General features: G+C 44.7%; 1 protein-coding gene across 5 annotated transcripts; it reads left to right on the top strand.

The window, feature by feature from the left end:
• Positions 1-1418: 1418 nt before the first annotated feature.
• Positions 1419-12972, top strand: DPY30 (dpy-30 histone methyltransferase complex regulatory subunit). 5 transcript variants are annotated; one of them, XM_084828307.1, is made up of 5 exons: positions 1419-1558; positions 2277-2333; positions 2438-2485; positions 3317-3459; positions 11329-12972. In XM_084828307.1, exons 2-5 carry the CDS (start codon positions 2298-2300, stop codon positions 11399-11401), a joined length of 300 nt encoding a protein of 99 aa, XP_084684433.1. In that variant the 5' UTR covers positions 1419-1558; positions 2277-2297; the 3' UTR covers positions 11402-12972. The 5 variants fall into 5 exon arrangements, with proteins under 5 accessions (XP_084684433.1, XP_084684431.1, XP_084684432.1 ...); XM_084828305.1 differs by having other exon boundaries at positions 2240-2333; XM_084828306.1 differs by having other exon boundaries at positions 1419-2041; positions 2240-2333.
• The last annotated feature ends 267 nt before the right edge of the window (positions 12973-13239 follow it).

Below are 13239 nucleotides of genomic sequence, written 5' to 3'. Positions count from 1 at the left end.
GAACTACCGGAAGTACAAGCTGGGTTTCGAAGAGGCAGAGGAACTAGAGATCAAATCGCCAACGTTCGCTGGATCATGGAGAAAGCAAGAGAATTCCAGAAAAAGTCTATTTCTGCTTCATTGACTACGCTAAAGCCTTTGATTGTGTGGATCACAACAAACTGTGGCAAATTCTTAAAGTGATGGGAGTACCAGACCACCTTACCTGTCTCCTGAGAAACCTGTACGAGGGTCAAGAAGCAACAGTAAGAACCAGACATGGAACAACCGATTGGTTCAAAATTGGGAAAGGAGTACGACAAGGCTGCATATTGTCACCCTGCTTATTTAACTTATATGCAGAGTACATCATGAGAAATGCCGAGTTGGATGAATCACAGGTCGGAATTAAGATTGCCGGAAGAATTTTCAACAACCTCCGATATGCAGACGATACCACCCTAATGGCAGAAAGCGAAGAGGATCTCAAGAGCCTCTTGTTGAGGGTGAAAGAGGAGAGTGCAAAAGCTGGTTTGAAACTCAACATTACAAAAACGAAGATCATGGCATCTGGCCCCATCACTTCCTGGCATATGGAAGGGGAAGAAATGGAAGCAGTGACAGATTTTACTTTCTTGGGCTCCAAGATCACCACAGACGGTGACTGTAGCCATGAAATTAAAAGACGCTTGTTCCTTGGGAGGAAAGCTATGGCAAACCTAGACAGCATAGTAAGAAGCAGAAACATCACCTTGCCGACAAAGGTCCGTCTAATCAAAGCTATGGTTTTCCCAGTAGTAATGTATGGCTGTGAGAGCTGGACTATAAGGAAGGCTGAGCGCCGAAGAATTGATGCTTTCGAACTGTGGTGCTGGAGAAGACTCTTACGAGTCCCCTGGACTGCAAGGAGGTCCAATCAGTCCATCCTAAAGGAAATCAACCCTGAGTGCTCATTGAAGGACAGATACTGAAGCTGAAGCTCAAATATTTTGGCCACCTAATGCGAAAACTCCCTGGAAAAGACCCTGATGCTGGGAAAGACTGAAGGCAAAAGGAGAAGGGGACGGCAGAGGATGAGATGGCTAGACAGCATCACTGATGCAATGAATATGAACCTGAGCACACTCCGGGAGAGAGCGCAGGACAGGAAGGCCTGGCGTGCTATGGTCCATGGGGTCACGAAGAGTCGGACACGACTGAACAACAACAACCTTTGGGATTCCCCTGCTCAGTGTGACTACGCGGCACACGCCCCTTTAACTTTTAGGGTGCTAAAGCCCTCCGTAAGAGAGAGCAGCCGAGACGCGCGCCAAGGGCCATCCTTTCCGGTACCCAAGCGCCCCGCCCTCCCCCGCTCGGGCGAAGCGAAAGGCTGTCATTATTACGCAGGCGCACTAGCGGCTGAATCACTACGGCCGGTAGAGCGCGACGTTTCTCTCAGTCGTTTATGGCACAGCGCTGCACGACAGTTAGAGTCCCCGTTTACGGCTCGTATCGACGGTTGTTTCGCTGGTTGCCCCGCGACGGGTCCGTTCTCGCTGGTTTTGCCTTCGAACTAAGGCTCCTTAGCTAAGCCGAGGTGAGAGAGTGAGGCGCGAGTCGAGCCTGGCGGCAGAGCGCCCGTCCCTCGCTTGGAAGCCCTAGGCCGGGGAACGCCGCGGGCCCGCCTGCTCCCTCGGCGCCTCAGTTTGCCTGCCTGGGCTCCCGTCCTCTCGCCCTCTCCCGTTCCAGCCGTCTCAGTTACGTCGCGCTGCTTAAATGTGGCCGCGGCCGCTTCCGTCAGGCTAGTAGGGTCGGTTAATAGCGAGGCTTCATGAAGCACGGCAGGCAAGCCGGCTGTTTGGGTTGCTTCTTGGTCGCAGTGTAGTATGGAGCAAGCGTCTGTTAGGGTCTAGAGACACGGCTGCTGTCCCCATGTACGCCTGCCTGGGATTAAGGCCCATTGAGATCAATGGGACTTGCTTTTGTGTTAAAGTATATAAGCCGCCTTTGCCACAATGGGTGTAGTTGATCCTAATTTCCCCATCACTGCCCGTAGCAGTTTTTCTGGCTCTCTTTCCAGGTAAATCTGAAAGCAGAAAAGCTTGTTTTTAGTAGTTAACCCACTTGATCTTGTTCTTAAGGATTTTTGGTGGGGGTGGGGATAAGTGATAAAAAATCTCTGACAAGAAAATCTGGACCCATACAAAAAGGCACTTGGAGGTGTTCATAACAACTCCAGCAGCCATATTACAATACTAACTTTTAACATTTACTGCAGTGTAATCAGCAACTACGTCTGTTGTTTTCCCCACAAGACCTGGTAACTTCTGCACATCATGGACACAGAACAGATTATGGAGGGCCAGCCACAGGTAATGCCAGCCCCCCAGCCCCACATTACTCTCTTTAATGCATCTGGTTCTTAAAAAGGAAGTATTCATTAGTTTTCATTTGACAACTGTGTGGTGTTTCACAGGTTCCAGAAAATCCTCATGCAGAATATGGTCTGACAGACAATGTAGAGGTAACTATGATTATCCTTAATTATTCTTAGTTGAAATTAGCCTTATCTTGGGACTCTCCCATGGAGTATAACCTGCCTTGATTGTTCAATTATGGAACTAACTGAGTGAAGATAGTGAGAGGGGCATTGAGTAGGTCATGACTTATGGTGGCTTGCCTAGTGTGGCTACCCAGCCTCTGATATTTATTGTGAAAAGATGGTTGAAATAGCAGTCCTAAGAAAGAGAGGTCTGCACCGGCTTTTCTAAGGGCGCAACCCTGTTTAGACAGAAAAAAGTCCCACAACTGTCAGCATTCCCCAGCCAGCATGGCTGGGTGGGGAATGCTGAGAATTATGGGACTTTTTTCTGTCTAAACATGCATAGGATTGTGCTCCAAAAGACTCGAAATTAAAGAGTGGCTTACTGGGACCTGGTCTTACAAAGTGTTGTGCCACTGGTTCCTTGTATATGAAATTTATATATTAAGATTGACTTTACTGTATGGAATGCTTTTGCATGTTTGTGCATATTTTGTGGGTGTAACGTTGAATTTGTTCCCAGGTAACTAAAACACCCAAATGTTTACTATAAGTCGGTAAATCAAGCCATACAATGGCTGTCTTTGGAGCTACAGTCAGTGATAAAACTTCTCAAGGAAATGAATAAACTTTGATACTTGGAGTTTTTTGTGACTTCTTGGAGAAAACATAGTTATTTCACTCAGGTAGATTAAAATAAAATGTATGGATCTTTATTCACTTTTTGAATAATGAAATTCAAAAATGCAAGTTTTATTTTCAACTAAAACACTGGATTGTTATCTTCATGTAGTATATGTTTACTTTTTAAAGCGGATTGTGGAAAACGAGAAAGCAAACGCAGAGAAAACATCAAAGCAGAAGGTGGATCTTCAGTCGTTACCTACACGTGCCTATCTGGATCAGACAGTTGTGCCTATTTTACTACAAGGACTAGCAGTGCTTGCAAAGGAGAGGTGAGCTAATATTGGGGATCTTGCAGTCCAGCATTTTCACCTCAGTACTAATCGTTCTTCTCTTTATCCATATGTCTAGAGAAGTACGGAGCAGTTTCCTCCCCTTTCCCATATTCCCTCCCAAAGCAGGAGAGGGTTGATATAGACAGAGTATGCCTGTGTGAATAACTGAAGCACTTTTCTCTCATTTTTCATGCCCAACAAGAGTCAGATATTGATTGACCAAGGGTGCGATCCAATGCATATTTAGACAGAAAAAAGTTCTGCAGTTCCCAGCACACCCCAGCCAGCATGGCTAGCTGGAAGGATGCCGGGAATTGTAGGATTTTTTTTCTGTCTAAATGTGCATAGGATTGCGCCCTCATAATATTTGTATCCCTTTCCTCAGCCAAAAAGGCTCCCACGGCAGCTTACATCAATCACATAAAAACAGTTTGTGCCCAATCTAATAAGACAAGACATACAAGGAAAAAAGGATGTGAAGGGTAGACTGACAGCATGGATGGTGGAATGGCCCTACGTCCCTTCTTATCTCCCAGAGGCAGGGCAATCCACCTGGAGCAGGCCCTGATGTTCCTTTTGCCTGCTCCTGTCTCCCTTGCTCCTCCTTTCCCACAGGGCTTTTGATGTCAGGTGGCCCACAAGGTTGGTGGGGAGGGGTTCAACTGGAGTAGATGAGTCGTGCTGAGTCTGACCGAACACAGGTAAGAGCTCACTATCGAGCCTACTCTGTGGCGGTGAGGGTGGCAAAGAGACAGTTCTTTTCCACCAGCATTGCATCTTCTCAGTGTCATCCAGCGGAGCTTTTCTGAGTGGTTTGCAGCTTGTTACTTTCTGGGCCAGGGAGAGAGACTGTGGAACCCTCGGTTGCACGCTGTGACGAGTTTGTGCGGCACTTTGAACATAAAGTTGCTCAGATTCGCCATGAATTGGACACCACCATTAATGCAGTTCCGTTGGTAGAGGCGTTCAGAGCACCGTCTGATCCAGTTCTATTGGATGAGTTTCAGTTATTGAGGCCTGAGGATGTAGACAAGGTGCTTGGCCAAGTCCGATCGACCACTTGTGTGCTTGACCCTTGCCCTTCATGGCTTCTTAAATCAAACAAGGAGGGGATGTTCAGCTGGATCCAGGAGGTTGTAAATTCCTCCTTGAGAGAGGGAGTGGTGACTCTACACATGGACATCACCAGATGGTCAATATCGAAATAAGATTGATTATGTCCTTTGCAGTCAAAGATGGAGAAGCTCTATACAGTCAGTAAAAACAAGACCTGGAGCTGACTGGCTCAGATCATGAGCTTCTTGTTGCAAAATTTCAGCTTAAATTGAAGAACGTAGGGAAAACCACTAAATCATTCATGTATGACCTAAATCATATCTCTTATGAATATACAGTGGAGGTGAGGAATAGATTTAAGGGATTAGACCTGATAGACAGAGTGCCTGAGGAACTATGGACGGAGGTCCGTAACATTGTTCAGGAGGCAGCAACTCAATCCATCCCAAAGAAAAAGAAATGCAAGAAAGCCAAGTGGCTGTCTGATGAGGCTTTACAAGTAGCTGAAGAAAGAAGGGAAGCGAAAAGCAAGGGAGAAAGGGGAAGATATATCCAACTGAATGCAGAGTTCCAGAGAATAGCAAGGAGAGACAAGAAGGCCTTCTTAAATGAACAATGCAAAGAAATCGAGGAAAACAACAGAATGGGAAAGACTAGAGATCTCTTCAAGAAAATCGGAGATCTCAAGGGAACGTTTTGTGCAAAGACAGGCATGATAAAGGACAAAGAAGGTAGGGACCTAACAGAAGCAGATGAGATTAAGAAGAGGTGGAAAGAATACACAGAAGAACTATACAAAAAAAGATCTGAATGTCCCTGATAGCCATGATAGTGCGGCCACTGAACATGAGCCGGACATCCTAGAGGGTGAAGTCAAGTGGGCCTTAGGAAGCATTAGTAACAACAAAGCTAGTGGAGATGACAGTATTCCAGCTGAGCTATTTAAAATCCTAAAAGGTGATGCTGTTAAAGTGCTGCACTCAATATGCCAACACATTTGGAACACTCAACAGTGGCCACAAGACTGGAAAAGGTCAGTTTACATTCCAATTCCAAAGAAGGGCAACGCCAAAGAGTGTTCAAACTACCGCACAATTGCGCTCATTTCACATGCCAGCAAGGTGATGCTCAAAATCCTACAAGCTAGGCTTCAGCAGTATGCGAACCGAGAACTACCAGAAGTACAAGCTGGGTTTCGAAGAGGCAGAGGAACTAGAGATCAAATCGCCAACATTCGCTGCATCATGGAGAAAGCAAGAGAATTCCAGAAAAAGTCTATTTCTGCTTCATTGACTACGTTAAAGCTTTTGATTGTGTGGATCACAACAAACTGTGGCAAATTCTTAAAGTGATGGGAGTACCAGACCACCTTACCTGTCTCTTGAGAAACCTGTACGAGGTCAAGAAGCAACAGTAAGAACCAGACATGGAACAACCGAGTGGTTCAAAATTGGGAAAGGAGTACGACAAGGCTCCGTATTGTCACCCTGCTTATTTAACTTATATGCAGAGTACATCATGAGAAACGCCGGGTTGGATGAATCGCAGGTCGGAATTAAGATTGCCGGGAGAAGGCGAAGAGGATCTCAAGAGCCTCTTGTTGAGGGTGAAAGAGGAGAGTGCAAAAGCTGGTTTGAAACTCAACATTACAAAAACGAAGATCATGGCATCTGGCCCCATCACTTCCTGGCATATAGAAGGGGAAGAAATGGAAGCAGTGACAGATTTTACTTTCTTGGGCTCCAAGATCACCACAGACGGTGACTGTAGCCATGAAATTAAAAGACGCTTGCTCCTTGGGAGGAAAGCTATGGCAAACCTAGACAGCATAGTAAGAAGCAGAGACATCACCTTGCCGACAAAGGTCCGTCTAATCAAAGCTATGGTTTTCCCAGTAGTAATGTATGGCTGTGAGAGCTGGACTATAAGGAAGGCTGAGCGCCGAAGAATTGATGCTTTCGAACTGTGGTGCTGGAGAAGACTCTTACGAGTCCCCTGGACTGCAAGGAGGTCCAATCAGTCCATCCTAAAGGAAATCAACCCTGAGTGCTCATTGGAAGGACAGATACTGAAGCTGAAGCTCAAATATTTTGGCCACCTAATGCGAAGAGAAAACTCTCTGGAAAAGACCCTGATGCTGGGAAAGACTGAAGGCAAAAGGAGAAGGGGACGGCAGAGGATGAGATGGCTAGATAGCATCACCGATGCAATGAATATGAACTTGAGCATGCTCCAGGAGAGAGCGGAGGACAGGAAGGCCTGGCGTGCTATGGTCCATGGGGTCACGAAGAGTCGGACACGACTGAACAACAACAGCAAAATCAGACCTCTCCTGAAAAAGCCTAACCTGAACCCAGAGGATGTTAACAATTATAGGCCAGTGGCCAACATCCTCTTCTTGGGCAAGGTGCTTGAACGGGTGGTTGCAGGACAGCTCCAGGCACTCTTCAATGAAACAGATTATCTAGATCCATTTCAATCGGGCTTCAGGCCTGGTTTTGGAACAGAAACTGCCTTGGTCGCCCTGTGGGTTGGCCTCTGCTGGGAGAGGGACAGGGGGAGTGCGACCCTGTTGATTCTCCTGGACCTCTCAGCGGCTTTCGATACCATCGACCATGGTATCCTTCTGGATAGGTTGTCTGCATTGGGAGTTGGAGGCACTGCACTGCAGTGGTTCCGCTCCTACTTGGATGGCAGACTCCAGAAGCTGGTGCTGAGGGATTATTGCTCTGTGCCATGGCAATTATGCCATGGGGTTCCACAGGGCTCTATTTTATTCCCCATGCTGTTTAACATCTACAGGAAACCGCTGGGGGAGGTTATCCGGAGGTGTGGGCTGAGGTGCCATCAATATGCGGATGACACCCAGCTCTACCTCTCTTTCTCATCAAACCCGGGTGAGGCAGTGGCTGTTCTAAATCAGGGCCTGGACATGGTAATGGACTGGATGAGGGCCAATAAACTGAAACTTAATCCAGACAAGACGGAGGTACTGTTAGTGGGTGGTTCGTCTGCCCGGCTAGGTGATATTCAATCTGTTATGGAGGGGGTTGCACTCCCTCTAAAGGATCGCGTTCATAGTTTGGGGGTGCTCTTGGATCCAGAACTGTCACTTGAGGCACAGGTGAACTCAGTGGCACGGAGCACTTTTTATCAGCTTAGGCTGGTATACCAACTACGCCCTTATCTGGACAGAGATAGCCTTGCTACAGTTATCCATGCTCTGATAACTTCTCGTCTGGATTACTGCAATGCGTTATACGTGGGGCTGCCTTTGAAAACGGTCCGGAAACTTCAGCTGGTCCAAAATAGGGCAGCAAGATTGTTAACAGGGACTGGCCAATGAGCTCATATTACCCCAGTACTTTTCCTTTTTTCTGGCTGCCAGTCCATTTCCAGGCCCAATTCAAAGTGCTGGTATTAACATTCAAAGCCCTAAACGGCTTGGGGCCAGGTTATCTGAAGGATCGCCTCCTCCCATATGTGCCTGCCTAGACCTTAAGATCATCTTCAGAGGCCCTTCTCCGTGAGCCCCTGCCAAAGGAAGTGAGGCAGGTGGCTACTGGAAGGAGGGCTTTTTCTGCTGTGGCACCCCGGCTATGGAATGAGCTCCCTAGTGAGGTTTGCCTGGCACCTACACTGTATTCTTTCCAGTGCCAGGTGAAGACCTTTTTATTTTCCCAGGCATTTTAGCATTTTAGCCCTTTAGACTTTTAGCTTTGCTGTTTTAAATCTGTATTTTAAATCCCTGCACTGCTGCTAGGTTTTATTCTGGTTTTATTCTGGTTGTATTGTTTACTGTGGTTTTAATGTTTTATATATTTTGTATTTTATTGTGTGCTCTTGGTTTTAATTTTTGTGAACCGCCCAGAGAGCTTCGGCTATTGGGTGGTATGTTGTTATTGTTCAGTCGTTCAGTCGTGTCCAGCTCTTCATGACCCCATGGACCATAGCACGCCAGGCCTTCCTGTCCTCCGCTCTCTCCCGGAGCATGCTCAAGTTCATATTCATTGCATCGGTGATGCTATCTAGCCATCTCATCCTCTGCCGTCCCCTTCTCCTTTTGCCTTCAGTCTTTCCCAGCATCAGGGTCTTTTCCAGAGAGTTTTCTCTTCGCATTAGGTGGCCAAAATATTTGAGCTTCAGCTTCAGTATCTGTCCTTCCAATGAGCACTCAGGGTTGATTTCCTTTAGGATTGACTGATTGGACCTCCTTGCAGTCCAGGGGACTCGTAAGAGTCTTCTCCAGCACCACAGTTCGAAAGCATCAATTCTTCGGCGCTCAGCCTTCCTTATAGTCCAGCTCTCACAGCCATACATTACTACTGGGAAAACCATAGCTTTGATTAGACGGACCTTTGTCGGCAAGGTGATGTCTCTGCTTCTTACTATGCTGTCTACGTTTGCCATAGCTTTCCTCCCAAGGAGCAAGCATCTTTTAATTTCATGGCTACAGTCACTGTCTGCGGTGATCTTGGAGCCCAAGAAAGTAAAATCTGTCACTACTTCCATTTCTTCCCCTTCTATATGCCAGGAAGTGATAGGGCCAGATGCCATGATCTTAGTTTTTGTAATGTTGAGTTTCAAACCAGCTTTTGCACTCTCCTCTTTCACCCTCAACAAGAGGCTCTTGAGATCCTCTTCGCTTTCTGCCATTAGGGTGGTATCGTCTGCATATCGGAGGTTGTTGATCATTCTCCCAGCAATCTTAATTCCGACCTGTGATTCATCCAACCCGGCATTTCTCATGATGTACTCTGCATATAAGTTAAATAAGCAGGGTGACAATATGCAGCCTTGTCGTACTCCTTTCCCAATTTTGAACCACTCGGTCGTTCCATGTCTGGTTCTTATTGTTGCTTCTTGACCCTCGTACAGGTTTCTCAGGAGACAGGTAAGGTGGTCTGGTACTCCCATCACTTTAAGAATTTGCCACAGTTTGTTGTGATCATAGAATCATAGAATCACTCAGTCATGGAAGCTCACTGGGTGACTTTGGGCCAGTCACACACTCTCAGCCCAACCCACCTCACAGGGTTGTTGTTGTGAGGATAAAATGGAGAGGAGGAGGAGGATAATGTAAGCCGCCTTGGGTTCCTTGCAAGAGGAAAAAAGGCGGGGTATAAATGCAATAAATAAATAAATAAAAATAAATAAATAAATAGAATAGTAGGGTTGGAAGGGGCCTACAAGGCCATCGAGTCCAACCCCCTGCTCAATGCAGGAATCCAAGTCACAGCATCCCTGACAAATGGCTGTCCAGCCTCGTCTTAAATCCACACAATCAAAGGCTTTAGCGTAGTCAATGAAGCAGAAATTGACGTTTTTCTGGAATTCTCTTGCTTTCTCCATGATGCAGCGAATGTTGGCGATTTGATCTCTAGTTCCTCTGCCACTTCGAAACCCAGCTTGTACTTCCGGTAGTTCTCGGTTCGCATACTGCTGAAGCCTAGCTTGTAGGATTTTGAGCATCACCTTGCTGGCATGTGAAATGAGCACAATTGTGTGGTAGTTTGAACACTCTTTGGCATTGCCCTTCTTTGGAATTGGAATGTAAACTGACCTTTTCCAGTCATGTGGCCATTGTTGAGTGTTCCAAATTTGTTGGCATATTAAATGCAGCACTTTCACAGCATCATCTTTTAGGATTTTAAATAGCTCAGCTGGAATACTGTCATCTCCACTAGCTTTGTTGTTAGTAATGCTTCCTAAGGCCCACTTGACTTCACTCTGAAATACATAAATAAAATAGATCCTGATGTTTCTTTTGCCTGCTCCTATCTCCCTTGCTCAGATACTGCTGTAGATGCACAAATAAATGTTTGTGCTGGTGACTAGACAAATTTGGCTAAAGGAATTAATGTATCCTCAGGAATTTCCCCAAGTTAAAATAAGAAAGCAGATCAAATGAACAGATATAAAAGTCTGTCATTCTTTGCAGTTTTAAAATTTAGACTGTAATACAGGGATGGGGAACCTTTCCATCCAACCTACAACCTCTCCCTTGGTCTCCCCCTCCACATGTCCAGCACAGAAGTACAGCAGAATGGCGGAGGAGTAACGGATTGCTTCTGTGCTGATGGAGGAAGGAAGAGTCCTAGGGTGGGGCTTCTCTTCCTCTGCAGCTAGCATGGAAGCAGAGTGAGCTGTCAGAGGAGGGATAGATGATTCCGCCCTCCAACAGCTCACTGCATTTCTATGATTGATAGCTGGTGAGGTAGAGAAGCCCCTTGCTCCACAAATAGCAAAGAAACCAAATGAGCTGCTCGAGGAGGACCTGCAGAGCAAACAGACAGAAAGATATTAAGTTGGAGAGAATGGAGGGTGTGAGGGAAAAACCCTAAACGGTCAGAGGTAAGGATATGGAGAGAATTCCTGCGGGGTAGACCATGATGACAGACGTCAGAATTTCAGAAAGAGAAAAGGGGGTGGCTCTGCTCACTGCAGCAAGCCCTGCTGGCATGTGGTCCTTGATGGAAGGGAAAGCGTCCACTGACAAAAATGGTTCCCTGTGTTCTGTAATAGATGAGAGAGAAATTCTGGCACAGGTTTATTAGCCAGCAATTTCACTTAGCCACTATCTGTTCTACATATGCCAAGTGCTGATTACATAATGTATTGAAATAAAACATTTGGTTGTCTTAAATAATACTCAGAAGTACTTTCCTCATCTTTTAAGATTTACTATGCACTCTGGATTCTAGTGCTGAAATTACTTCAGTTAAATTATCAGATTTAGGAACATAGACATTAAAATAACTTTTCAGCTGATGGCTATATAAGAAATTACTTTTCTCTTTTTCTTTTCAGACCACCAAATCCTATTGAATTCCTAGCAGCATACCTGTTAAAAAATAAGGCACAGTTTGAGGACCGAAATTAATTTCATCTGAAGAGGACCGTTTGCTCAGCATATATGCTAAATAAACATGAATCATTGTCTGGTGTACAAATCCTACAGAACCAAAAATCTCGTTTACACATCATTTCTTGGGCCTTCTCTTGAATTATTTAATAAAGTACCTTAAGTTTTATTTGTTACCTTGTTGTAAACTAGCATGTAAACAAAAAGGCCTCCAATATAAAGGCTTGAAACCTCACAATTGGGTGAAGTTTCAAATCATTCAAAGGCTGCAAAGCTATACACAGTTACTTGAGAGAAGGCCCCATTGAACGCATTGGAGCTTACTTCTGAGTAAACATGCTTAGGTTTGCTCTGTAATAAGATATTTAGCAGAGTATATTAATCCAGTGATATGGGGAAACAGTCACAAACCTCAAGCTAGTGAAGAGTCAAAAATATTATTCTCCTATTATGGTATCCAGTATGTTCTGCTGAAATGGGTCAAGACTGTTACCTAGTCACAAAAAACTACCCACTGCCTTGTGGATTACAACTTGTTTTAGTGAAAATAGCTCACTATGTAGTCTTACATACTAGAAAGCATTGTCTGAAAATCTGCAGTCTTGCATTTCAAAATGTTGCAGGTAGTTTACTACAGTTGTCAGTGAGATTTCATGGTATACAGTCTTGATAATGCATATTGATGGTAAAAATAATAATATACTGGCCTTTTTGAAATGTTGTTACTGTGTGCCTATATCAGTTAGCCACAGACCCTGTTAAACTGATAAATTTGGGGTTTTAGCAATTTTATCTTGTTCACTTCATTGAGATTAAAGATGTTTGAAATCAAAACACTTTAGTTAATGGGTGAGTGCAAGCATAGCTGGCTAATGTGGTTTGATCACACTGCGGTCTTAAGCTCTGATGACTCCTGGGGAAAAGGACCATAGCTCAGTGATGAAAGCACCTATTTTACATGGAGATACTTCCTGAGTTCACTTTCTTGATATCTTCACTTCAAAAGGATCTCGTAGCCAGTATTAGAAAGACCTTTGGTTGAGGCCCTAGAGAGCTGCTACCACTTAAAGGAGACATCACTGGGCAATGCTTTGATTTGCTATAAGCCTGCTTCATATGTACAAAGTGAGTTCAATATGGCGATTAAACGAAAGTCATATAAACACCTACTTGGGAGTAAGTATTATTGGACTCTGGGATTTATTTCATAATAAATACAGAATTGGGCTGAAGTGTTTAATCTTACTTTGTTCCATGGGAGGCAGCTTGGGGAAGCATATTTAAATCATAAGAACATTATACAGAAATATGCATAGTTGTTAGAGGCTGTATAATTTTTGTTAGAGGCTGTCAACATTTTTCATATGACTGAATCATGAAAAGCAACCTGTACCTGTTCTCAAACCACTGCTAGTATAAGCCTCATTAAACAGTATTTTTATTAATACATGACTTACCAGGTATAAAGAATAACTAGAATCACTGTGGTCTAGTCTAGTGAATGGATCTAGTGGATTTGGTTTAAATCTGTTTATCGGGATAGGAATAGTAACTATTTCACAGCGTTACTGTAAGGAATAAAGATTGCGAAACAAAAAGTGGTACTTCTTGTTCAGGTGATATATGAAACAGGGAAACTCAGTAGGCACAAGTAGATGGAAGTAAATGGACCTTATGTTGGCAGAACATTTGGGAGCAACCAAAAGACCATGTGAACTGGCTTCATTGCCTAGACTGCAATGGAGATACTGGCCAACAGCAATCTAATATCAAGGCTTAGTAAGAAGAAAGTGTTTGAGTACTGTGATGTAATTGAAGATACTTCATTAAGGGCGCTATCCTGTGGGGATGGGTGG

Source organism: Heloderma suspectum, chromosome 1 (genome assembly GCF_057233095.1).
Source record: "Heloderma suspectum isolate Gila_16-S chromosome 1, 16-S_ref, whole genome shotgun sequence".
Lineage (NCBI taxonomy): Eukaryota > Metazoa > Chordata > Lepidosauria > Squamata > Helodermatidae > Heloderma > Heloderma suspectum.
The sequence above is the reverse complement of the archived record's forward strand: the minus strand, read 5'-3'. Positions and strand labels throughout refer to the sequence as shown.

Coding starts and splice junctions, on each gene's coding strand:
- DPY30 (XM_084828307.1), top strand. CDS start 2,298: ATGGACACAGAACAGATTATGGAGGGCCAGCCACAG. Junction 2,334..2,437: donor TTATGGAGGGCCAGCCACAG/GTAATGCCAGCC, acceptor GGTGTTTCACAG/GTTCCAGAAAATCCTCATGC. Junction 3,460..11,328: donor GCAGTGCTTGCAAAGGAGAG/GTGAGCTAATAT, acceptor TTTTCTTTTCAG/ACCACCAAATCCTATTGAAT.